Raw genomic sequence first — 26,165 nt, 5'->3', positions numbered from 1 at the left:
CCAGCTTCTTATTCTGTAAGTTTCGCGCTCTTTAATTTCCCGCTTGCTTTCCCGGTTTAGCACCGGCTGCTAATGCCCTATAAGTGTACTGGTATAACTGAACAAACTTCTCGATTCCTGTATGTCTCATGTGAATAACTATCGGATGATGGTTTTGTAATACCCAGAATATTCAAGATCAAGTAAGTGTTATCATTCTTCTGACATCACTTACCGAGACATATCAAGTATATCTACTTACCGATTCTAATAATTGTTTTATATTACAATGCTTTACAGAAATAATGAGAATCGTTCATTCAGATGGAAGTACAGTTAATGTTTTCAACTTACATCCGCGTCTGTGTACACGTTTATTCACTGTGTTTCGTGTACCGGCCTGCAGCTCTGGGTCTTGCCGCATACCCCCTTAGCGGGGGGGGGGAGGCTTATATTTCTTTTTAATACCTTTGGAGGAGGGCCTTAATAGAGATGGAGCTTATTAGAGACCGGGGGGGGCTATTTCAAATCCTATCAGTATTAGTTGCGATACATGTAAATGGAGTGGATGAATTCCTTTTAATGCGTAAATTTGCGTTGTTTCCTTGTTCATAAATTGTCATGATATACCATCTAGGGAGCGGGTAGCCTGCGAACCCAGACGCATTTCCGGCTGTCGCTTGTGTATGCGTCTGGGTTCGCAGGCTAGGGAGCGGGGCGATAGAGAAGGGGGTGGGCTTATTAAGAAATTGAACTTTCAGCCGAGGGGCATTAGAGAGGGCGGGGCTTAAAGAGAGAGAGAGAGGAATTTAATAGAGCTTCTATCGTCTGAATGCACCCCACATTCGCCACAAATGTAATACCCAACAGTTTATTGCAATATTACTGATTTGTCGCTCCTGATAAAGAAAGAATATCATGTTGCATTTCCCAGACATGTGAAGACAAAATAAACTGTGCCCACCTAGCGAGTTGGTTCATTTCCTAGAAATTCAGACAGTGACTACATACCAACATATTCAATATATACTTTGAGCAAAGCCGTGGCAACATGTACACAAACTTCACATATCGACTGGTTGTGTTTCAGAATCGGATTCAAAGATTTTCGTGAAACTTTCTTTTACCGCTATCTCTTAAAATTCCCGCAGATTTTCTGTTAAGCCTTGAACTTTGAATTATAGTTTTCTTTGTTCAATTTTAATGAAAGTGAGCTAAATTGAGTAATACTATATACTCAATGTGCGGGTGGTAAGCTATTCAGATATTATTTCGGACTTCTTTCAAAATTTCTTTACCGACGAAAGTTGAAGTACTGATCTTCACTTGAAATGTTTCGCCTTCTCCGTTTGCTATTTTCATTCGCTTTCTCTTCCCAATTACCGGCTTTGTGTGGGTCTCGTCATAGCTCAAGATATCGGCTCTTCATTCAGAATTGGTTTCAATAATCCTTTAAGGATGATAGATCCTCGATTGATTTGGAGAGAAAAGCAACCGTGATTGAAACTATTTCTACGCGAAAGAACTAACAGTCTGACTTTATAAAGCTCCCGGAATTTCTTTATTATAGTATAATAAGACTTAAGAATACGTGTGCAAGGGAGTGATTGTGGTTTTAGTCAGAACTGACGTACTGTATTCATTACGTGATGTGAATTTCAGCAAGAAACAATAAAAGCGAAAGAAATTACATTGTGTTGCCCAGTTTCATGCATAATTCACGCCGTTGGCTTCTGCATGCTTTCAAGTCTCGTTGAATTATCGTTAATAAAGAAAAAAGAGAAACAGAAATAGAAACATCATTGATTTTAAAATAAATATTGTTTATGTTACGTCTGGAATTCTATTTGTTTCACTTGGTATACCGTTGCGAAATATTACAAATTTAAAATGCGGTTTTAGCCAGATTGTCTTGGACAAAAACCATCAAAGATTTATAACTTTTCGGTGATTCACTATCTCGTTATAAACAAGAGAGGCACTAGTAGTTAGCAATTTCGTTAAGATATAATCTCTAGTATTATCAAAAGTGCACATTTATTATTTATTCGAAAAGGAAAGTAAAAATGTTTGGTGGAAACGCTCGAGAGGTTGAACGATTTTGTGCTGTAGTCGGCAATTTTTCTCGATAGTGGTTGTTCTCTTAACAAAGGCATAACGAGGATAAACGTCAGTAAAAATTCGGTGAGATGATGAACATTAATATCACCACGAAACTACAAGTTCTTCGCACTTTATTCAGGTATGAACGTTCGCTTATAATATTGAAAATTATCTTGTTATGTCTGCCCAGAGAATTTAACTGACTGGAATGAATGTTGACAGATTTTATTTCAACTTGTTTCTACTAGAAACAGCCTGGTGAATAGCTATGCCCCTAACGATAGTCCACCGTCAATGTGTAAATCAGTGTTTTTAAATACTTCGCGATATCAATATTTTTGCCCGCAACTCGAGGACGATTTCACTGTTTTAAGTGAGAATCGTTTATTGAATCGTTTGCTACGAAGTATCGTTATATTCAGTAAGTTAAATGGTTACATACAGGTTGGCACAAGCTCAGTGCGACATGTGCATTGATACATATGGCCCACACAAAACGCTGAATATTGCGTGACCAGACTTTTGAGGGTATTTTCGAGGGCCTTGAATGGGGCTGACACCTTAAAGCTGCGTGATTTTTAAAAATGTATGTTCGAAAATGATATTAAAACTGCTCCAAAGTGTCGAGTGTGAGAAAATAGCGAAGTCTTTTTTAAGCTAATTCGTTGTAGCCGGAAATTGGGAAAACTTTCCCTTTGTTGATACCTGCGTAGGTTGCCATTGTTTTGCTGAACATACGTAACAACTGTTCAAACGTTGTCAAAAATCTCACGCTGTGTGTTCACTCAATTTCATCTGCAACAAATCCACCCTCGTATCAGTAGCAAAACTATTGCGAACTGTTGTGTCTCTTCTGCTTGATGACACTCAGTGCAAATAGATATGATGTAGTTTGAAAATTGACTGTGTTCTGTATACAAGATTTATGTGCAAAGCAAGGGTGTCTTTCCATTCCTTAAAATACGTGGCTAGGCTTCGTACACGACACATGTGTTTTTTTTTTGAAGTTTTTAAGTTGTATAAAAATAGAAAAAAAAATCGTAGCCAAGATAAGCAAAAGATCACCCTAAAACAACAGATGGTATTAGGCGTTTCATTGCAAATTGCTTGGCTCCACCTATTATTGGAGAAGTGTATATGAGCTAATTGTTTCAAATAAAAAGATAAAGAAATAATAACTACATTTTTTGCAAATTGTGACAGCCACGAACGAACAGGTCGCGAACGAAAGGATTATTGACAATTCATCAACGAGAGCGAAATCGGGTCAGCTGCCAGCTTCGAGGGCTTCATTCTTTTGATGATCAAATATCTGTTGATAGGTCTGTTTATGCTTCATTACAGTCTTTCGATAGAGTCTGTCGAGGCATGATTGCTGGGATCCAATGAAATGTTCCCAGTAAGAATGAGAGCAGGTATAAATTTGTAGCGGATGACTCAGAACTCCACTCCACCCTGGCCCGTCTCTGGTGGCAAAAGTTACGTCATCATCCAGTTCTGGAATGTGTTGCGCAAGCGCGGGCTACGAACTTCGAACAACAACATGTTGAAGCTCCAACAGGGATGGGGGGAAAACAACATCGATTTTAACTCTTATCTCGCGACATAATGTCTGGTTTGGTAAAGAACCAAATCGCGAAGCAACTGGCGAGGTATTGAAGCGTTATATTGGGCCAGACATGGCCATATTTAAAGGCGCCCGGCAGTGTTGACAGTGCACGTGAATTTTGTTAACGAATTGTCCATTTATTTTCGCTCGATTCTTTCAGGTTCACCAAGAATCTCTCTCCCAACAAAATCAGCGTCAAGTTCCTCAAGGGAGAAGGCGAACTTCATAATCTAGAACTCGACGAAACAACGCTTTCCGAGCTTCTTGAGTTGCCTCCATGGATTCGATTGACAAAAGCTGTGTGCAACAGAATTTCGGCCAAGGTATAAAGAAGTTGTTGTAAAGTGGTACAGCTATTATTTAGTTTTATACAGTTAATTTTAGGGTTCACTTGTCTCCGTGTGAGGCAGTCTTCTCGCTCAGTGAACATGTTAAAGAGAGATTAGCCGATAAATATTTATACCTGTGAAGAGAAAAAGATTATCAAGACTCCTGACAAATTTCCAAGCCAGAAAACAGCAGACTTATTAAAACTACGTCGGTATCTACGTTGTATGTTTCTTTGTAAAAGGCAAGTGAAGCATGGAAGTCCTTATTGTTGAAGTATGAATCTTGTGGTATATTGAATGTAAAAATGAAAATTTTCGATTTCGTTTAGTTGGAGCAACGATGGTAAATTTTGTTAAAGGGATAATTTTCAATAAGATTGTCATGTGTATTTGAATATTGATGTATTTTTGTTGACTCATTTCTTTGTTGAAAATACATCAATTTACTCGAAATAAATTCATTCCAGATGGATTTTGTCCAAATAATGTTTTAGTCTTCTCAATTTGGACGAAAGTGTAAGCGCAAAAAGCCATAAGCGTTCTAGAATGTTTGATCTGGATTTTTTTCTTCCAAACACTAGAAGTCTTTGTCTTATCATGAAAACAGTTCAAGAAGCCTAAAAATTTAAATGATAATTTATTTCCTAGACCCACATGTTAAAAATTTGTTCTGAATTTTGCATAAATACATTTGTTAATTTTTCCGACTTTACAAAAGGCTCCTTGAATAAAACCTTTTAATATTATAAAGCAGACTAGGAAATGAATTTTTGAAAAGCTAATTTCATAATATTTGTTAATAAGCAATACAGAAATGAATGGTGCTACATTTTGTCAAGTTTTAGCCACTTATATAACATGTGCAAATTGAGGAAGCAATATTTGTGAATTCTAATTGTTGTCATAGAAATATTCCAGAACAGATGATTTTCAGTAGTATAGCAGCTCTTGTAAGCTTCTGTTTCTCCTAGTCCTCTAGTGTAGCAGTTACTAACTTTGTTCTAGTATAAATAGGGACAAGGGGAATGTTCCTGTTGTTTGATTTATCATTTGTTTGTTTGATTTCTGTTACTGGAGTAGCAAAGCATTCATGGGATACCTTGTGAGAGCCTGCTTCTAGACCCATTCTCTTTACGAATCTCCTTCAATCAATCCCACATAAAAATACAATAAGAGACTAACCAGTACGGTTATATGTATTATTATACATTGTAGTAACATACTGTCTTCTCATTGGCTAAGAGCCTACAGCTAATTCTGGGAATCCACGCAGCCTACAGATTAGTGAATAATCTGCTAGCAGATTATTCACTTATCTGTAGGTTGTGCGCGCAATGCATGATTTCCAAGAGCAATGTGTCAGGCATTTGGTGGCGAAGGAAATTCAAGTTCGTCAATTCGCTTTTTCAACCGAGAAATAATTTGACCTAAGTTAAAAAGCGGACATAAACAAAAACACAAAGTGACTAACAAAAATTGGGAAGGAACTACGAAATACTTTGAGGAAAAAGCATTCAGCCGGAATTTGCACAAGTTTTGAAACAGGTAGAAATCGTTTTTTCATTATTTTCTTTATCAGAAGAACAATGTATAATAAAACAATTATTAGATTCGGTTTTTGTGATATCCCGAATAATAAAGGTCTCGGTAAGTGTTATCAGCCGAAGCCTCCCGGCCTTCGGCTTCGGCTGATAACACTTACCATGACCTTGATTATTCCGGATATCACAAAAACCTCATCCAATAATTGTTTATAACTGGAATTTTTTCCAAGTAATCATCCTTGACATGAGGTTTTAGAAATTGGAACTTGAAGTGAATTCTAATTACATGATTATAAGATTGAAGTACTGTTGGGGGTGGGGGTGGAAAAGGGGCAGAGAGGGAGATCCTTGTTACTAGTAAGAGCTGCTATGCCCTGTTGTTTAATTTGCCTATTGCTTTTGCTCTAATAATAATACATGTATGTTAGATCTCTGTTGGAAATTGGCGACAAACATGTTACCTGTCGTAAATTCATTTTAAGCATTGTCAGTAACAGGTCTCAATTCACACCATGTTGCTTGCCTGTAGTTTTATCATGGCAGGATCTCAAGATAAACTCAGGAATTTTAAACTGGTTGTGATTAGTTTACCAGCTTATGGTCAAACCGGAAGTGTTTTTGCACACAGCTTTACAATGTTGCACTGCAATGTTCCAAGAGTGATTGAAAGTTTACTTGAGTAACTTGTAAATTTCAATTCAAGTTTTCTTACACAAGTTGCAAGTAACCTATCATGACTGATGTGCTAAATGCATAAATTTCTTTCATTCATAGATTCACTGGACACGACTCAAAACAGATCCAATTTGCCTGGTACGTTCTATACTGTGTATCCATAATATACTATACACAGCCATACAAAATGGCCAGAAAAAAATAATCGGCAAAAAAAAAAACAAAACAAATAAGGGGGGGGGGGGGGGTGTTGTTGTGTTGCAATATATTTTAATTATGAGGAGCATTTACTAACTTAGAAATGTGTGATATTATGTTGCAGTACCTTGACTGTGTTGAGGTCAATATGGAGGCAATAGATAGTGATATTAACACCCCACCGCCTGGATCACCTCAGACACCCTCTAATGCACCTCCTCCTCCACCACCCAAGTAAGTCAGATTTAACAATGTTTTACATAACTAGCACCTCTAGGAACTGACAACAATATAGTCATGCAATCCTTTGCTAAGAATTGTTAACAAATTCTTATGTCTAAAATGAAGATGAATTGTTCAACAATGGCACAAGCATGGGATTAAGAAAAAATTTTGAGTCCCCGACGGGAATCAAACCCATGGCCTCCCAGATATCGGTTGGGCGCTCTAACCAACTGAGCTAGGAGAGACTCATGGTGAGCTGGGCCATTAACTGGATTAAAATGTCTAAAAAGTTATGTAACTATTATTAATATGTCTGTATTTCTGACCAGGACATAAAAAGGGACAGAACTATGTGACCAAGTTATGGTGTTAGACAGGGCGATACTTCCCCCCCCCCCCCCCCCCATGGACCTCAAAGGTCTGCCTAATCAGGGAGTGAGGGTTAAAATGACTCTCAATATGTAGTGAATGTGGACTTCAACAACTTGTCAGAGTTTTCAAAATTTCCTGGGAGTAAATACCCCCAGTTCCCCCTAGATGCTCATGCCTCCGGCGCTCACAACCACCCATGCAAATTTTGCCTATGGCCCTGAAATAGATGTTATAAATATTAGAATTCTGGTTTCTCTGGGACCAAGTGGACTGTTCCATGATGTGGAGGCATCAGTATTATGGAGGTTTCCATAATGAGAGGCTCAATAGTATATTTGGAAAGACATGTGTGGGTAAAACAAGTACAGTACATGTAAGTGACAATTTTTTCATTTGATTTTGTCCTTTGCAGAGAGAAAGCTCCTAATAGGTACGGTTTTGTTGAGAAGGTGGTTGATGGAATGTTCGTTCAGATAAACTCTGTGATCATCTCATTCAAGTTTCAAGCTTTTCTTGCCACATTCCAGATGTCACGTCTTTTTATTCAAAGTACTACTCCCAATTGGCAGCCTGATGACCTACGGATGACGAGAGTAAAAGATGAGACAAGAGGAGAAGTGTTAACGTTTAAAGAAATAACTTGGCAGACATTGAGGATAGATGCCAATGCTTTGTACAATGTAAGCAATGTATAGAAGTATTATGCATTTTAAAAGATTCATTAGAATTATCCTTACAGGGTGGTAGCTAGTACATGTAACAGTAAGAGGCTATACTAGGCTATACTTACTTACTAGTAAGTAAGTAAAATGGAAAAAGTGTGTCTTTTCGTGATACTGCATAAAGATGGTATTTCCGGACTTCATGGATATCAAAATTTGACCCCCTAGTGGCTTGTGCCTTTGGCGCTTCACAATTTTCTTGGTTATCAGAAAAGTCAGTCTATAATAGCAGGAGTTACTTTCAGGTACCAGTAATTCTCATTCACTGGAACTTTAACTCCTGTCTGTAATAGTGAGATGTCTGTAAGGCAAGAGTTGACTGTAAATGGCCACAGAGGAACTACTTATTAGGTACACTTCCATAAATTAATAATTTTTAAATTTATCATTTCTTTAAACCAGGAAAATTCAAGTCAACAGTCAACTCCTCTGCGTCTTATAACAAGCCACTCAGCATTACATATCACAATCAAAAAACGTCTTGAAGACTGTGCAGTGTTATCTGCAAGACTGGAACTTCTCTTAGATGATATTTTATGGGTTCTTACTCAGTCGCAGTTACAAGGTTTAGCTGGTTTATTGCACTCTGTAACCCAGGCCATGTCACGGACAGAAGCTAAGAAAGGACCTGGAAACAACCCTGGGCAGCCTGCTGGCCAGGCTACCCAGCAGCAAACGCAATATGCACCATCTACAATACATGAACGAAAGTCTGACTATGAGTCTTTTAATGCACTCTTTACACAACATGATGTACGAGAAACATCATATCATTTAAGGACAGGTAGTATTGACCTGCATTTGTGCGACGACTCGGACCAAAAGACTGGAGGTGATGGTGGAGCTATGCATTTGCAAATGAACAAGTTATCGGTTGATTACTTTCCATATCATTTGGCTGGAACATCGCGGACTGATTGGCCATGTCACAATGAGGCATCCTTGACTCGTGCTTACTGGGTCAATGAGTTGTTGAATGCTTTTAGGAACTCTCAAAGGAACAAACAGTTGTCACCTCACAGAGCGGCACACACTCATCATCGAGCCAGGAGTGATGTAAGTTAAATCTACAATACAGCTCAAAAGTGAATTGACAGTCCATCTCTTCTCAATACTCACATCTCGAAACTTGATACTTGATTCTTGAAAAATTTTAAGCATCAAGTATTGAGTAAAGAATTTGATTCACTCGAGATCGAACTTCAACATGTGAGAACTGAATTTCAAGTCAAGACTATCAACTAACTTTTAAGTTGTACTGTCAGTTCTCTTGTAAATTCTCATGTACAAACTGTATGTTCTACATACACTTTGTGCCAAAAGTATGGCGTAATTCTTACATGCCTGCCACGCATGCCTGGTTGTGAGACACAGTGGCCTAATGGTTATTGAACTGGACTCCAGATGGACTGGTGCAGGTTTGAGCCCTGACGGAGATCATTGTGTCATGTCTTGGGCAACTCACTTAACTATCACAGAGGCTCTCTCCACCCAGGTGAATACAGTTGAACCCCATTATTGCGAACTGTCAGGGGAAACCGAAAATAGTTTGAAATAGCAAGAGTTCCAAATAGCCCATAGTTAATGACTGAAGTGCAAATCCAAGGGAAATGGGTTTTAGTATGAAATTATGGGGAATTCGAAATAACCAAATTCGAATTTGCGGGGTCCAACTGTACATGTAAATTAAATGCTGTGATAGACGAGCATCCTATCCGGGAGGTAGTAGAAATTCTCTTAGTTGATTGATGCTACAGAAACCATGATAATCAGTGATCAACAAATGCTGTTATTTGTTTTCCAGAGTTCTCTTGTTGGTGTCAATGGTAGAGAGGGCTCGTCACATCCCTCCTCTCCACTCAGCACTCCTTCCTCCCCTCGCACAAGCTCCAGAAAGACAACTCCATCAAGTCCAAGGACGTCATCACAGTCTGGACAATCAGCTCACTCCATCAAGAACAATCTGCAGCGTCCAGTGTTTATGCTTGAAAGCTGTTTTGTGGTTCGCTGTGAGGAATTCTTTATCATGCCTGTCACAACAAGCAATGTCACTAAGGAGGAAGTTGCATTTCTTTCATCTGATAAAAAGGCGTTATACCTACCTTCAGACATGCCAGCATTTCAGCTGGACTTTACACAGTATTATTACCCTGGATCTGTAGGATCTGCAGGTAATGCAACAATCAGCTACATAGTAGAATACCTCTACTTGCTTTTAAAAGAATTAGCACAACTTAAGTAAAGCACGTACTCAGATTGGTTACTTTAGTGTCTACTATTTGCCCGTGGGTGTACACTGACATATGCCTTCAACCTGAGCATGCGTGCTGATCTGATGCGACATGGCACAAGAAAGTGCCGCTACTTCATGAGTTTTTATATATATTTTCTTGATTTTCCTGTGACTTTGAAAAGCTACACATTAGAAAATCCATCTCTCCATAATACTGAAAGACTTTTAGGCATAAATCACGTATGAAATAATTTAAAATTTTCTTTTTGGTTTCATCGACGCAATCAATCTTTTACAATAATATTGAGGTTGTAGTGCAGATTGTTAAGTGTAGGTGAGACAGGTGATGAAAATGAAGAAAGAATACTATTTTAAGTAAAATTTGTGCACTCGCTGATGCATTGTACTGAAGTCTGTAAAGCCATTGAGTACTGTAGGCATTGCAAGTGCAACAAATACTGGCACAGGTAATAAAAACAGTTGAATGTGTTTTATTAGTTGCTTTAGCACATGTACAGGTATGTGTTAGAACCCTGGTATATGCCATTGTGAGGCTTACAAATAAACATTCTTTAATTCTAGTGCCTTGTCCAAACCTGTTTATCCAGTTAAACCCAATTCAGTTGACACTAGATACTGCAACTTGTTTGTGGTTCAACAGTTTCCTGCAAAGCATTCTTGGAGAACGAGTAAGTAATATACTTTTATTGTATTCACTGTGTTGCAAAGTACAGTAAACTTAATTATTTTGGTTTCAGTAGGAGAAAAAAAAAAATGAGGTTGTTTTACAAACTGATTTAAAAACTGGTAATATACAGTGGTTAGCATTATACCCAGGGTGGGGAGGGGGGTACCGGTACTCAAAAATATTTTGTACAGGTCCAGACTATGTCCCCAGATCGCAACCCTCGTCATTTATATGCCATTTTTTACAGAAAAGGAGACCTTTTCATATACCTTTCTTAGAAAATGGTATCCCTATACCGACAGTAGGTATACGGCATATCTTTTCTAAACTTTTCACTTGAATAACCCATTAAAAGTCTTAAAATACTTAGATGAATCATTACAACTGTTTGGTGGGTCTGTTTTAGGTACAGTAGAATCCCAATATCTTGAACCTGTAGGGAAATTGAAAATTGGTTCAAGAAATCGGAAGTTTTTAGAAGTGGAGGGTTAGAGAACTGGGGATTCTACTCTAGGTTGGAAAGGCCCTCTTAGATATCTTAATGACAGTTTTCCTTTCCCTTTTCTATACTCCAACTCGTAGATAATCTCATTCCCAGATCTTGCGGGTTGGCGAAGCCGAAGGCAAGATCTGGTCAACTAAGAAAATTCAATTTTTTTGATTGGCTGTTTCAAAGCATGGCTGTCACAGTGCTTATTGATTGGCTGTTTCAAAGCATGGCTGTCACATGGCTGTCACTGTCTTTAGTATATAATATGTAGTTAGGTTTATATAATTTGTAGTTTAAAGTATGTAATATGTAATTAATTAGGGAGGGCCATATTGTAAACTACTGGGCCACCAGTAAACTATGTTACCCTTGTTAAATAAAGTCTTATTATTATTATTATTATTATTATTATTATTATTATTAAAATTTGAACGTGCGTTGCGAGACTTGTAAGGGCCTCAAGGGAAATCAATGTCTGCTTTTTATGCAAATTAAAGATCGTGCACGCAATCATAATATAACCATTTTTGGGACGTTTCGTTGTTTACAGTCGGAAAGTCAAGAAGATTTCTTCTCAGTTCTTCGTAGCGTTATAAAGCTATTTCTAACAAAAGAGAATCCGCCGTAAGAATATTTTCATGACCCGATCAAATTTGCATACAACCTAGACATGTCTCAGTCATTGCACGTAACGGCCGTTCCGAATACAGTCGAACCTCGAATATCCGGACTCCTTGGGACTAGGCTAATTAGTCCGGATAATTGAGAGTCCGGATAATCGAAAGTATGAATATTAATCTAATAAATATTAAGGGCATCTGACAGGATGCGGTGGTGCAGATCCGCAAAGTTCGCTAACTTGCGCATCCTACGCATCTTCTGCAAATTTTTCCACATTTAACAGGAAAAAAAGGAAAACTTGCTTCATTATAGCAATAAATCAGCTGTTAACCATCCTCACAAACAAAAATTCCGAAGACATTAATCATTCTGAGATAGTTTTTCTCTGAAAAAGGCGACAAAACCACGCCGATTCGTTCACAAACAATTTTGAACCTCCAGGCATTCCTTGCGTCTTTGCGCGATGGGCCTGGTGTCTAGGCTTGGTGCTAACATGTGGTGTCGACCGATGGAACTTTCTACGATGTTTTTCACTTTATAGAAGGATTTAAACATTCTGAATTTTGCCATTTTTCCTTGTAAACTTCAGTATAATACAAGTAAGCAAAGGCAGAAAACAAATTTATTTTTGTGAATGTTTTTATGGCAAGTGGAAACTGAATAAGGAAGTTGTCTGTCGAAGTATGAAATATTGTTCGATTGTAAACTACATCATCAGAGGTTTTCCAATGTTTTTTGACAGGTAAACCACCTTGAGATAACGTTAAAATCGTCGTAGAACTTAGTTATATATGGTCTTGAATGTGACTAATTAATATTCATGAAAAAATTGGGACCAGAGAAGGAAGTCCGGATAATCGAGAAATCCGGATAATCGAGGTCCGGATAATCGAGGTTCGACTGTAAACACTTTTTTTAAATCAAATAAATATTTTACCCGACCTATTAAATCTTTCATGATTGCCTTTTGCTTTATTCTTCGGTAAAATACTCTGCCAGATATCATTCCAGGAAAGATGAGATTGGTTAAGCATTCATTATTCATTTGATTGGCATTTTCTTAGAATTGTCTTGGACATGTGCTATTGACTTGCCTGCCACATTCCTGACAGGCAATCACGTGGTACAAACCGAATTTGATCAGATCTCGCCTTCGGCTTTGCTCACCCGCAAGTTCTAGGAACGAGATTAACTCATAAAATCCCTACCTTTTTTGCATACCTCCAGCTTTGTAATGGAACCTCTTTCGGGCAAAGCCCCCTGGGCATTATCTGTCCTTTTAAACAGCCTCGTCCTGATGTATAAACTACCGGTACTGATTTTGTTTGGCAAAGAGTTCCATGGTTTAATCTAAGAATATTTGGCTACATTAGCGTATAGCTATCACCCGCTATAAATAAATGTGAGTTAACTTTATATATTATATTTTCAGACATGGTCCATGGGCCCACCTCAACAAACTAACCCACCCTCAAGTCATATTGATATCAGAATTGAAGCCCTCATGCCAAAGGTGGGTGTAACTTATTTTTTTAAGTATGTTTGTAAATGTTGTTTCTGATTACTGAAATAGCAAGCTGGGTACATGTAGTTCCATCATTACGTCTCCTTACAATGTCAAAGCATTCTTAATTAAGCATTCAGGATCACACAAAACAAAGGTGCGATTGCACGACAGAGAAGTTTTGGTACGGACCCGTCAGAAAATTGGTCCAGACCTGACCACTTGTGTAGAGAAACAGTCAAATCAAAACGGGGCCATAAGCGCCTGTGGCCCCGATTTGATTTGACTGTTTCTCTACAAAGTGGTCAGGTCTGGACCAATTTTCTGAGGGGTCCGTATCAATTTTCTGACGGGTCCGTACCAAAACTTCTCTGTCGTGCAAACGCACCTTAAAAGAAATGAAGAAATACATCTTAGAGATGTCTTGTTTTCATAATTGACATGATTATACAACCCTCCAAGTTAAGACCATTTTAGTCGCCATGGCGACTAAAATTTTGGAGCTGGCAACTAAATGTGAACCAAGGTCGCCAGCCTGGCGACAAAATTGAGAGGAAGGATTGAAAGCGTGAGCTTAATTTGGTGACTAAAATGTTTCACTGGCGACCAAAACTTGAGTAGTTGGTGGCCAAATAGCCACTAAGGAAAAAAATAAACTTAGAGGGTTGTTATAGTTGGATGGATCGCTCCACATACAGCACATGTTTTAGTTACCTGAATGTAACAACCCCCTGAAAGAAGCAACCCTCCAAAAGTAGAGATAAGAAAAGGCTGTTAAATCCGAATCCTCATTACTTAATATCTAAATCCCTATGAACACATTGCATGTCAATGATGGTGGCCTGGTTATAAAATAATAAAGAGAATTAATTAACCAATTTGAGAAAAAGAAACAATGTCACAACTTATATGTTTAACCATTCACATTTCAGATAATTATTCCTTGCCCAAGTGAATCTTGTGCAGCATATAAAGAGTCTCGGGCCCAGGCCCTCCAGCTTCAAGTGTCCCAAGTGTTCATCACAAATTCAAGGACTGGGTACAAGTCTACCCAAACAGACATGTTAGTGTTTCTTCAAAGGTTCCTGGGTTCAAAGATTTACACAGATTTTCATAACTTTCCTGCCATGCTGGGTGATGTCCAACCTTTGCCTAATTCCTCCTGGGTGAATGACTGCAGTGTGCTTGCAAATAGTGCGAAGGTTGATAAACATTTGAACGGTGTTTGTCAGGATGCGTTTGGAACACATCAGCCATCTCAGGTATTTTAAGGGTTTTTCATTTTCATTTTGAGAAAGTCTGTGGTTTCTCAATTGAAGGCCAACATTTCTGGGAATCTTCTTTTCCACCTCCAGATGTTTCATTCCCTCTCAGGTTTCCCTTTAATGTTGTTCTATCCTTGTTTCCTTTGAAGACTTTCTTTCAACGCCCCTCCTGAAACCTTCCTCTTGCATCACAACTCAAAATGTGGCTAAAAGGGAGACTAGCTCAGCCCCAATTAAGCAGACAATGATTCACTTATTAATATGTCTAGCCTATCGGAAGCTCAAACTGCACAAGAAAAATAAAATGAAACTGCAAAAAAGGGAGTGCCTGGACTGTTGTTGTACTTATTTCCAAAACATTAATCTCCGAGGGACCAGTTATCTGCAGTTTTAAGCTGTTTGTGGTTAGAATCTTCAGTTGAACAAAACTGTAACAGACTTCATTCATTTTATTCAGCATCCTGCTCCAGGTTCCCAGATATTACGCCCCCCGGGTTTATAAATTTGTTTTGGGGGCGGGGTTTTTTGGGGGTTTATAAAAAAAAAATATATAAAAGATTAAAATATTTTTTATAAAAAAAACATCCCAATACCAAGAAAAAAACCAAAAAACAAAAATATTCACCACCCCACCCGGGAGACCCGGCGTTTAATCGGGGCCCGGCGTTTAAACGAGAAAATACGGTAAGTATTAAAGGCAAGGTGTCAATAGATACGAGCCTTGCCAAATCATTGCAAGTTTTCAAATAATTTGTTGGGTCAAGTAGTCAACCTTGTCGGGTTTTTGAGACTCATCTATTATCTTGAAGACTGAGTATCCTTAAATTGTTATACAGTGAGATTGGGGGTGGGGTGGGGGTGTAAGTTACACACATAAAACGTCCTCCATGTGGCGCTTATCATATTCAGCCCTTTGTTTGTTTTATTGGACTTTTAATCAGATGAACGCTCATTGTGTTTGTTGTCTCATTACATTGTTCACAGGTTTGGTGCATTTCAGCTGAACAGGTGTGGCTTGACTTCCTGGGTATTGAGGAGGTAAAGAACCGACCGATGCCTTTTATAGATGCTGTTCCTGTTCAGATATGGATTGCAACTCCTCTGCCAACCTCTGACCACAACAGCTCTGCCACCAACTCTGCAGTGAGAAGAACTCAAAGCGCCAGCCGGCTACACTCACCGCCCTTGCATGGGAGGTCATTTTCAGAACTCCTCTCTCCAAAAAGGAAGGCTTCTGAACCAGTAATATCTATGAAGAGCAGAGCAAACACGGCTGCTCCTTCGATGTTGTCTACAACGTCAAATGGCATATGTAATAGTGATCCCAATATGAGCTCCCACTCTCCTGAGGCCCTCCCAAGTGGGAGCCCAGGCGAGTTGTCAGCAGTAGATGGACCACCACCTGCGTATGAGCCCAGAAATGAATCTCAAAAGCCAGCCCCTGCCTCGAGGGAACCACCGCCAGCATATGAGACATTGACCCACAATGGGCCAAATTTATCAGGGGTGCCTTTAGAAGAAGCGCCCGCATTACCTGAGAAGGCCCCTATACCTGAGGCCACATTGAGTGGCTTCTCAGAAACAGAAGGACATGCAAATCAGGAGCTAAATTCAGGGTCGAGGGCTGATGTGAGCTTCCTAATTCACATCCCACATCGTGTGAGCGTCCAGTTGGACCACTTTCAATTCATCTTTCTTTTGCGTCTACAGGAGATGCTAGTCAAACTACAAGAAGACTTAGAAAAGGACAAATTATCACAGAGTAGTGATGTCTCTGCGTTAAATGGGCCTGGAGACGCTCAACCTACTGCGTTCTTTTCCATTCTTGCACAGGGAGCGGATGTAAATATTGTGCTTCCTCCAGCCCCGGACACTGATGCATCTCGTCTAGAGAGGCATCCATCTCAAAACACGAGCCGAAATGCCAGTAGTCTGAGCAGTTACCTCGACACTGGTGGTGTGTCAGATAGCGGCTGCCAATCTCCCGATGTTATTGATTTCAAAACGCCCTCAAGAACAGATTTAGAGGAGGCTCCACGCAAAGATGGGTCTGTGTCCTTTGAAAATGTCAATCCTAAAGCTAGCCAAGAGCTCTTGCCATTATCACGCCCCAGCTCAGCGCAGTCAGCATTGCATACTTCAGGCCGTGCCAGTGCGGCTTCAGCACCGGATTCTGATGGCTGGCTGGTGGTGCCAGCCAGTGACAAGTCCTCGGCTGGCCGCGTTCAGAGCAGGACAGATAGCGACTTCAGTAGTCAGTTGGACAGTAACATATCCAAAGATTCCAGCAGCAAGGATAGTGAAAAGGATAAAAAAGAACCCAAAATGGTGTCGATTCTTTCCATTGAAGGAGAAGAAGTCGAGGTTGGAATCCATCTCCAAGGATACGACAAGGTTATTAAGATGATTTGCCCAGAGCTTAAATTGGAAGAGCTTGGTGTGATTAATTTTGACAAGTACCTTAACCAAAAGTCCTTTAGAAAATCGCTCACGAAGACAACAGTCCCTCCAACGTCAGAGGGCGCTCCAATGGTGTGCATGCGCGCTGAGTTTGGACCATCTGCAGAGAGGTACGAGCCGACAGCCGGCGAGAGAGGCTTCATGCATGCCAAAGTGAATGGCATCAACGGCACTCTTCTGGTGAGTACCCTTGGAAGCATGGCCGACTGCTTTGAAGACGAGGTGTTACTGCCTCCAATGCCTTTCTTCGTAGAAGTCAACAACTCGCGGGTAAGCATCAATAATGATCTACCTCCCACCTTAGTGTCAGCGCCCTTACCCATTCCAGTGGATTTGAGCATTGAGAACATCTCCATCCGTCGGTCGCATGATGGCGTTTTTCACATCAGGCCACTGAGCGGTGACTCGCACGGACGTGAGAGTGAAAGGCCAATGACACGCCAAGAGTCAATCAATGCCAGTCAGCTGAGCCTGTCTGATTCAGCCTCAGTTTGTTCCCGTGCCGAGAGTTTAGAGAATGAGAAGCAGTGCTTGGTTGCGCAGATGGCTGTTTCCCGTGCTTCATTGCAGTCGCTACAGGAGGAACGCGATGCATTGTTAAAAACAATCGAAAGGCTCCAGCAGGAGCTGTCATTTTCAAACCGCGAACAGGACTTGTTACAAGAGAGGATGACTAGCTTTCAGAAAGGAGGAAGGAGAGGACACAGATAGAACTGTGGATATCTAATAACCTGTGCGTCATGCTGATCTCGTTTCCAGGTCTTTTCTGCCTCAGGCCTGAAGGCAGGACAAAGAAAGACACTAGACACCAGGTTGACTTGTGTTGCTAATCTTTGTTGTTTATCAATCCCAATTTCGTCAACAATTCGTGCCAAAAGTCCTGGGACACGCCCTGATATCCCAAATTTAAATATCCTACCTTCCCTAATTTAAGTACCCTTCTCTTTCTCCCTCCTTAAGCGATGACAAGGGGGGGGGGGGGGGTCCCTATTCCATCAAATAAGTGACGAATTTTTATGTGGAAAAATCCAACTTCCTTTGCTACTTATTTGTGTTCCAAGGACTTTTGTCACAAATTGAGGGTGGTTTTTAATTCCCTTGGTGGTTGTTTCGTGTAGGGATTTCTGAATCCCTGTCGAGCAATCAATTTGGAATCTTCTGATTATCAACTCACCTGCCATGGCGACGAAGGAACCGGTACATCGCCTGGGTGCTGTGTGAAGACAAATCCCAAATGTTAACTAAAAATGGGCAAGGGATGAGAAGGTTTCTGTGTTGAAATAGCTTGACTCGCCTGCAGGTCTTAACTTTGTGGCTGCGTTTATGAGAAACGTCTGCTGGCACTGTGTACTGTAGGCTCGGATAATTTGCACAACGTTGCTCTCAAATCAGCGTGGGTCATTTTAGAAATTTTTGAATACCATAATTTATTAGTTATGAAAAAAAAGACTGAGATAAACTGCCACTCAGCTAAGTTAAATGTAAAAGCTGCGGGACTATTTTTAATAGCTAAAATAAAGAAATAGTTTTCACAATAATGCAATGATGCCTAGCAAATAGAAATTTTAAGCAGAGGTCGTGCTTTTTTGTTTTTCTTAAAATAATAATTTATAACAAGAGGCAAAATTTTAGTTGTAATTCTTATCCAAATTACATAGACCTATTTTTTATTTCTAAATTTTGAGGAAATCTTTTCATGCAAAAAAAACGTGAATGAAATCTATTTTTAGCTTCGGATTTATTTTTCCAAAAATAGCTTTTATTGATGTTTCTTTATGCCAGTTGCATAGTAACTTAAGTAAAGTGAAATAATTATCAATTGTTATTTTTTCACTTGTTTTTCGTAATTGCCTAACTGATTTGTAACGCAAATGTGTGCGTGACTTGAAAAAGTTAAAGTGTAATGCTAGAAATCACGCAAGCGCATGCGTTATTAGGAAGAATACAGGTCACTCAGCCCCTGAATTCCCAAGAGGGATAAACATGAAATATCAAGTGGATTGCTGAGCAGAATAAAGAATTGCGCCAATGAGGTATTGGCTGTCTACCACACAAACCAAAAAGAAAAAAATTCCAGAAATTTTGGTTGGAAATTTTCCGTTTGGGAATAATGTGTTCCATTTGAAGTTTTCCCGAAGAACGCGCCATTTTTGGTGAGGGGAAATTTTGTCATTGTCGTGAAAACGCAATGGTTTGCAACTGGTACATAAAGACACGAATTCCCTTCCGGAAATTTTCCAGTGGACTAAATCAAAAGTCGTGTTCCATTTACAAAGCCTTGGCTAGTAGCGGCAATGAGGTAAATAACAGTAGGAAAATGAAGCATTTTAAATAAGTTATTCTGTTTCAGTTCAAAATTTGTTACAAAGAGCAAATTTATTAAAATAATATAGGAAATGTTAATGTATCTATGTATATAGCATTGAAAAACGTGTGGATATTAGAAGTTACAAACATCAATTGCCTTCAAAGATTCTTACTATTAAATTAAAAATAAGATATACCATATTTTATGGCGAAGTGTTTTGAGGTTTATAAATCCGATAAATATAAATAAAGGTTAAAAGATCACGAATGGACTTTCTGCCTATTTGATTGTAAAAAATGAACAACAGCTGAATATGGCCAGTGCGACCGTGTAGGTTCTCCAATGTCTACGGGCGAAAGAATTGTCTTGCCGTTGTGACCCCATTTCATCTATAGAAAGTTTGGGAGCCGGAAATAGCCCTAGACGCTCACCAAACATACCCTACCGGACAGACAAAAAACGGTTTTCAAATAAATAAAATAATGAATGCAGCAGCTTTCTGTTTCTGTGTTTTGGGTTATACGGCTTAAGAGTTAAAAAAAGAAAATAAGTGCACTCGAACTGACAGATTCATGAGTGTTAGACCATACTATTTTACTACGGAAACCATATGACCTCTAAAAAAGACTAAAAACAATTGGCCGCCGTAAAAACGAGATGCTTGAAGAAACTGATTAATTTTGACAATTTCGTTTGACTTGTGCGTCGTTTTTAATAACTGTCAGATTTTGCTTGTTTCTATAGAGACATGGTAACACAAATGGATGTTCGTGAGAACAAGGGGAGGCTGTCACGACACAGCTGTGCAAAGCTCTCCTGCACTTTCACGAGTTTCCCCAAGAACTCTTCAGAACCAACAAAGAAAGCTGAAGAAAGCTATCATTCCAGCGCGTTTATGAAAAAAAAAATTACTGTCACTTTATTTTCCTAGATCCCCCAAACAGCGCTGGTAGGATTGGCGGGGGTGGGGGTGGGGGGATTTTCCCCGATCAAACTTAAAGGTGAAGCTGCGTGCAGCTCGCCCTTGAGATCCATACCCTGTTGCAGACGTGACTCAAAAACCTATAGGCTATTTCACACTTGACATGGTCAAAGCTACCCAGAAATACTTTCCGCTTGTGTAAACATTTAAAAGACATTCGACCATAATACCCGGCCCCCGGGGGGCCCCGGTATATTTTTGGGTGGGGGTGTGCCGCTGGGTTGGCCCTTACCCTAGCAGACCATTTCAGCTGATTTTGCACCCTATACTACTAGCACTTCCTCCCTTCCCAGACTTGCATTTTGTGACTGTTCACTTAGGAACCATCTGTGAACAACGATACCGCGATGATATTACGGGGCCTCCTCCGAGTTCTGGACTTTTCGTCATCGTCGATCGGTTTCCCGGCTGCTACCCTTTTCTACCAAAACTCTCTGATCTTCCCTTCCCAGCTAACTCTTGAAACCATACCCTTCCCGGCACATACCTATACTCTTGGGGGCCCCCCCCCCCCCCGGGCCATAATAGCAAAAATTTATATACTCAGATTTCAGACCAAACTACTCAAACCTTTACACCCTTTCCTCTACACATAATTATAAAGCGGTTACATAGCAGAGTGTTCCCCCGGGTTTTCCCTGTCAGTGCCATTCCGTAAACGTGCGTGTTTGAATGCAGACCCAGTCAGCTTTTGGCGTCCCGCTGGGTAATGTTTCTGTTCGTTCCGATCCGTGCAATTTTACTGTCACGTCCGCACGAATGCACTATTTTTAGATAGGTGTAAAGGAATATGCACAAAAAGGTAAAGAAATAGATAAGGGGTAAGACAGTCGGATAAATAAATATATAAATAAATGTTAAAATATAAAGTAAATAAATGAATAATAACCTGTTTGGTTATCTTAGAACTGATCAAGTAAGCTGAGTGCATACGCTCACATCTGAATAGCCTGCGAATGCAGCCGCCTCTCATTCGCTCCCGCTACGAAGAGCGAAACGATAATTTGTTTTTGAACACATTTTGCAGAATAAAGCTGTCATGAATTATCAGGGTTATCTCTCATGTCGAGTTTAAAAGGATACATTCTTGATATTAGCATTGCATTTAAAAGTTGTCATGAATTTGCAAGGTATTTATTACAATGATCGCTGCCACAGTCGAAAGTTCCAGGCTAAATGGATTTCATGACAACGAAATAAAATTGGTTCATTACTAGGAAAGTGACAAAGTTACTTGTTCCTCGAAAAATGTTTTCGCTCGTTAAACGTCCATTATGTACGCAAAGCGTGCCTATGTTTACGTTGACATGGCGCGAACATGGCGGGCGCATTAGGGAACATGAACTTTCTCGAACTCTCGCATTTCTTTTTTATCGCGCGCGATATCGAATCATGCGCACGCCGCCATTATGCAACACGCTGCTGGCGGCGAGGTCAGAATGAAAAGAATCAAGCGATCTAAATTAACTTTGTGAATACGGTGGCGAACCAATTAACTAAACGACGATACAAGGCAATTTTCGCTGATACCTTTTCAGCTTCCCGACCATTCATTATTTTGTTTTTCCGGGCTATTGTCAGCTGAAATTCAGCCGCCTGGTTAGAGCTATTGTGTTTGGAAGTGGAAGGCCGAGTCCCAAATTGGTAACGACAAACGCACTTACTTTGCGCTCGTTTTGCCGCTGCCGATAAGAACTATAATGTTACACTTGGGATTATTGAGCGAACAGCTTGATGTTGTCAAAATGGATCGAACTGCCATCTTGTAGTTTTGCATTTCTTCGATCTACGCGTCGTTCTTCGACACCGTTCGTCCGGCGTTGGTTATCTTTTCAGTGATCGTGCCGCCAACACGAACCAAACAATAGAGGTTTCTCAGGTCGTGTTAATGTTTTGCTTGTTAATATTTATCAATTTCTGATATGCTGTGTCTTTGGTGATCGGTTAATGCCTGCGTGACGCTTTGGCTTGTTTCTGTAAATACACTCTCGGCATCGGCTAACTCAGATACTGTATATTGTTCGACGCCATCTGTTATTATTCCCGTACGAGCATCAGACGTCAAGATGTACGGCTTGATCCTGGAGAATTTTCGCTGCGTTATATTAGAGAAATATGGCGAACCCGCTTGGAACAAAATCGTGGAGACGTCCAAAATTGGCCATCACACATTTGCCACGCATAAAGTATATTCCGAAGACCTCATGACTCGACTAGTACAGGCTGCAATCGAAGTGACCAACAACAGTAAAGAAGAGATTACCGAAGAAGTTGGACTTCATTTTCTGGGATTTATTGGCCAGTATGGCTACGACAGAATTTTAAAAGTGCTTGGCAGACACATGAGGGATTTCTTAAATGGTTTGGACAATCTTCACGAGTACCTACGTTTCACGTACCCAAAGTTAAAGGCACCGTCGTTTTTCTGTGACAATGAAACTGAAACTGGCCTTACATTGCACTATCGCTCTTCAAGAAAAGGCTTTCTTCATTATGTGACCGGCCAGATCAAGGCGGTTGGCAAATTCTTCTACCACATTGAAGTTGAAGTCGAAGTTTTGGAATACACTGAAAACAAGGAGGGAAGTTATGCCTTGTTTCAGCTTGCCTTCGACAACAGTGTCTACATGGAAACTCGCCGGAGACCCAAAAGACATTCTGTGATCTCACTCAACGGCGATGCCGCCGACTTAAAGATACCGATGGACGTATTTTATGAGGTTTTCCCCTTTCACATTGTCTTCGACAGTCAGATGGTGATTTCCAGCACTGGAAATAGTCTGGAAGCTATTCTGCCCGATCTACCTGGAAAGCAAATTGCCTCCCAGTTTACTCTGATTCGACCATTCACCGAATTTACGTGGGAAAACGTGAGTATTTACTATTGAAACTATTATACGTATTAAAGTATTTTTATTTCTAAATAAGTAAAAAAAGATGTGTTAAGTTTTTGGTACTTGACCTGCTTTGAATATTATTTTAACAGACGTTGTGGTCAATTTTCAGCCCCCATTGATAATCGGTTTTAGCAAATTTATCAATCTACATATGGCCAATTTGTTAGTTATTTAGTTGTTATAGTTTTTAATTGTGCGGCCGGTGTTAAAAAAACAGTGCTATCCAAGTTTGTTCTTCTCTTGGAACCAAATCTTTTTTTTTCATTTAAAAAGAAGGAAAAACAGAGCTAAAAATAGGCAAATATGAATAAACGTACATCATAATAATTTGGATGTTAACATGGCAACGTTGCTAATTACATAATTTTTAATACCACCAGCTGCAAGCTTACTGAGATATATTCTCTGGTTCAGAATGGGATTGAGGTGTTGTTTAATGGTAATGGACATAAGTCTCAAAGAAATTATTTAGGTTTAGCAGAATTGTTAAGAACCTTGGAACCAAATCTTTTTTACACGAATTTTTATCAAAAACTTGTGAGAGTGTTTCATCACATAGTACATTTCCAAACACTGAAAAGAGAGTTGAAAATATGACGCAGAGCAGAGTATTTTCAACGAACTTCGAGGCTTTGGAATTTTTCTGTCGAGTGTTTGATTTATCTTCTCAATCGAAAATAAAACTATGGAGAAAAGAGAAATTCGTAAAAGGCTTGCCAATTAAGATCAAAATTTCAAACCACTGTTACAGTTCTGATTTCCTTTGTTTTTACTTGATGAATTTTCTTACTCATTCAATAACATATAGTTTAAAATAGGCAAGTGTGTTTCATAATAATATGGATGTTACCTGGTAACTGTTACTAATTTCCAGCTGCAAGGTTTTTTTGACTGAAGTATATTGTTGAGGGGGACAGGGGGCAGGGGCCTGAGAGAAAAGGGGCAGGAAGCAGTAGAAGGGAGGGCGGGAAGCGAGACTCCTAAGGTCTAAGGTGGTGGGAACAGGGAGAAAACAAATTTAATTTTTCGCAAAATTTCATTAAATATTTTGCAGTAGATATGGGACAAATGGGAGAGAACGGCTTTGAAAAGGGGCGGGAGGTGGGAGTAAAAAGTATGGGAAGCGGGAGTGAAAGGCATGGGAGGCGGAGGTTCAGACCCCCCTGTCCCACTCCACTATACTTCCCTGAAAGAGAATGGGAGTTGAATCATGAACATACTTTTATGAGTATGTACTAAAACCCAAAACAATGGTCAGAAACAAAACCGCTGAAACGAAACAAGCGAAACCACCAAACAACCAAAATGAAACCTCTGAAACAACCAAAACAGCTGAAATGAGTGAAACAAGACGAAATTATCGAAACAAGCAAAACCCATCACATTAGTGAGAGCTGATCGTAAACAGGCTAACCGGAGTTTTATTCAGGCTTGTTTCTATGTTTTTGTTTTGTTTCGCTCATTTCAGTTGTTTCGGCAGTTTGGTTCGGTGGTTGCATTTTGTTGTTTTGGGTTTTAGTACATGCCACTTATATGGCATATTAAATACATTGACTTTTCAGAATCTGTGAAGTTGTAAGACTGGTTTTACTAGGGTTAGAGTTGGAGACATAATCTAGTGAAAATCAAACCAATGAAGTACCGTAGTTATTCGGTTATAAGGCGCACTTGGTTATAAGACGCACCCCAAACTTGGCAACATTGTAATGCTAAGTTTACAAACTGAAAATTCTCCAAAAACACTTGGTTATAAGACGCACCATGAGTTGGAGAGTTGAAAAGACGTAGTGATCAATTTAAGGACAGCTTTTTCTTACAAAATTTGAATGTTTGAATGTTGTTCATACTCCTTGGCACAATCTTCGAGTAAAAAGCTAACATTTCCTGCTTTAAAATACGTAAATCCACTTGAGCAAAACATCTTTCCATCGTTCATGCTTCGAACTTAGCTACTGAGTAACCTGGCAGATGTGTAGTTACCAGTGACACTGAGTTTGTAGCTCGGTTACCAAGTCCTCAAGCATGCTTCGTATCGCAACGAACTTTGTTTATCGAGTGTTTTTCAAAGATTCTCAAGCTTTTTTGGTGTTTTCCTTGTCTTCTAAAGTCATTTTTATTTGGAGTTTCCAATTGAATAGCTTGGTGCTAAAGGATGCTAAGTGACGTTCTGGATAAAAAAATCGTTTTTTTCCTTCAAACGTGCCTAAAGTTTGGCGTGTGATCTTCAAATTAATGGGAAAACATGGTCCTCTAATTAAAATTTCTGGTTTGCACCTTGTCTTTAAGATAAACTAGGACTATGGTCACTTTAAAACAATAACATGCGGCAACAAAGCCAAATAGCCTTTCAATTTCAAAGAGAGATGAGGATTAAATTTTGCAGTTACAGTAAAGTTAAGTTAGGGTTAGCTAGTGTTAAGATTAGGGTTAAGTGTCACGAATGTTATGTCAACACTGCATGAACCTGACCGATCGACAATCTTGAGCGACTGAACAGTGAAAAGAAGTGAAAAATATATACTGTAGCAAAATGAACGAAATACTTAAACAAAAACGACTTACACCGTTTCCCTTTCCTCTCGCCAGCTTCTAACCACAAATGCACTCGCCAAATGTTCAATGTTTCGTTTTCAGTCAGCAAATTTAGGCTGCTAAAGGTTAATCCATAATATGTTTTCGCTTTTCCTCAGTTTCTCTCCGTAGTCACGCGTAACGCAATTTGATCTTGACTCACAAGCAATGATCGTTCTTTTAAACATTCAGGTCCTTTATTCCTGGAAAGAATCGCAGCTTAGGGCTATTTTTTGTCTAAATGAAGCAATTTGTTGCTTTTCTTGGTGAAAATTATCCTTTTCTGTCGATTCTGTTGTGTTCTGTTGATTGAGTGAGCGTTTTCCGTCTTTGCCGAACGAACTTCGTTTATTGTGACAATGCGTATCGAATGACGTATCCATTGAAGAT

At 39.6% G+C, this 26,165-nt stretch overlaps 2 protein-coding genes across 2 annotated transcripts in view; both read left to right on the top strand.

The window, feature by feature from the left end:
* Positions 1-3,435: 3,435 nt before the first annotated feature.
* LOC144631490 (bridge-like lipid transfer protein family member 3B) lies at positions 3,436-20,034 on the top strand. The gene is made up of 11 exons (XM_078489928.1): positions 3,436-3,734; positions 3,852-4,014; positions 6,339-6,377; positions 6,562-6,671; positions 7,447-7,714; positions 8,159-8,812; positions 9,561-9,927; positions 10,572-10,678; positions 13,221-13,301; positions 14,225-14,554; positions 15,542-20,034. The coding sequence occupies exons 1-11, from the start codon at positions 3,691-3,693 to the stop codon at positions 17,726-17,728; spliced, it is 4,350 nt and encodes a 1,449-aa protein (XP_078346054.1). The 5' UTR covers positions 3,436-3,690; the 3' UTR covers positions 17,729-20,034.
* A 1,299-nt stretch (positions 20,035-21,333) lies between these two features.
* LOC144631499 (soluble guanylate cyclase 88E-like) overlaps positions 21,334-26,165 on the top strand; it is a 29,105-nt gene continuing 24,273 nt past the window's right edge. The window contains exon 1 of the mRNA XM_078489937.1: positions 21,334-23,177. Within this exon, the coding sequence (XP_078346063.1) occupies positions 22,374-23,177 (804 nt within the window). The 5' untranslated portion in view covers positions 21,334-22,373. The remainder of the gene's footprint in view (positions 23,178-26,165) is intronic.

Source organism: Oculina patagonica, chromosome 12 (genome assembly GCF_052425735.1).
Source record: "Oculina patagonica isolate OP01 chromosome 12, crgOcupat, whole genome shotgun sequence".
In the NCBI taxonomy this organism is placed as follows: Eukaryota; Metazoa; Cnidaria; class Anthozoa; order Scleractinia; family Oculinidae; genus Oculina; species Oculina patagonica.
This window is presented reverse-complemented; position numbering and strand designations above follow the sequence as displayed.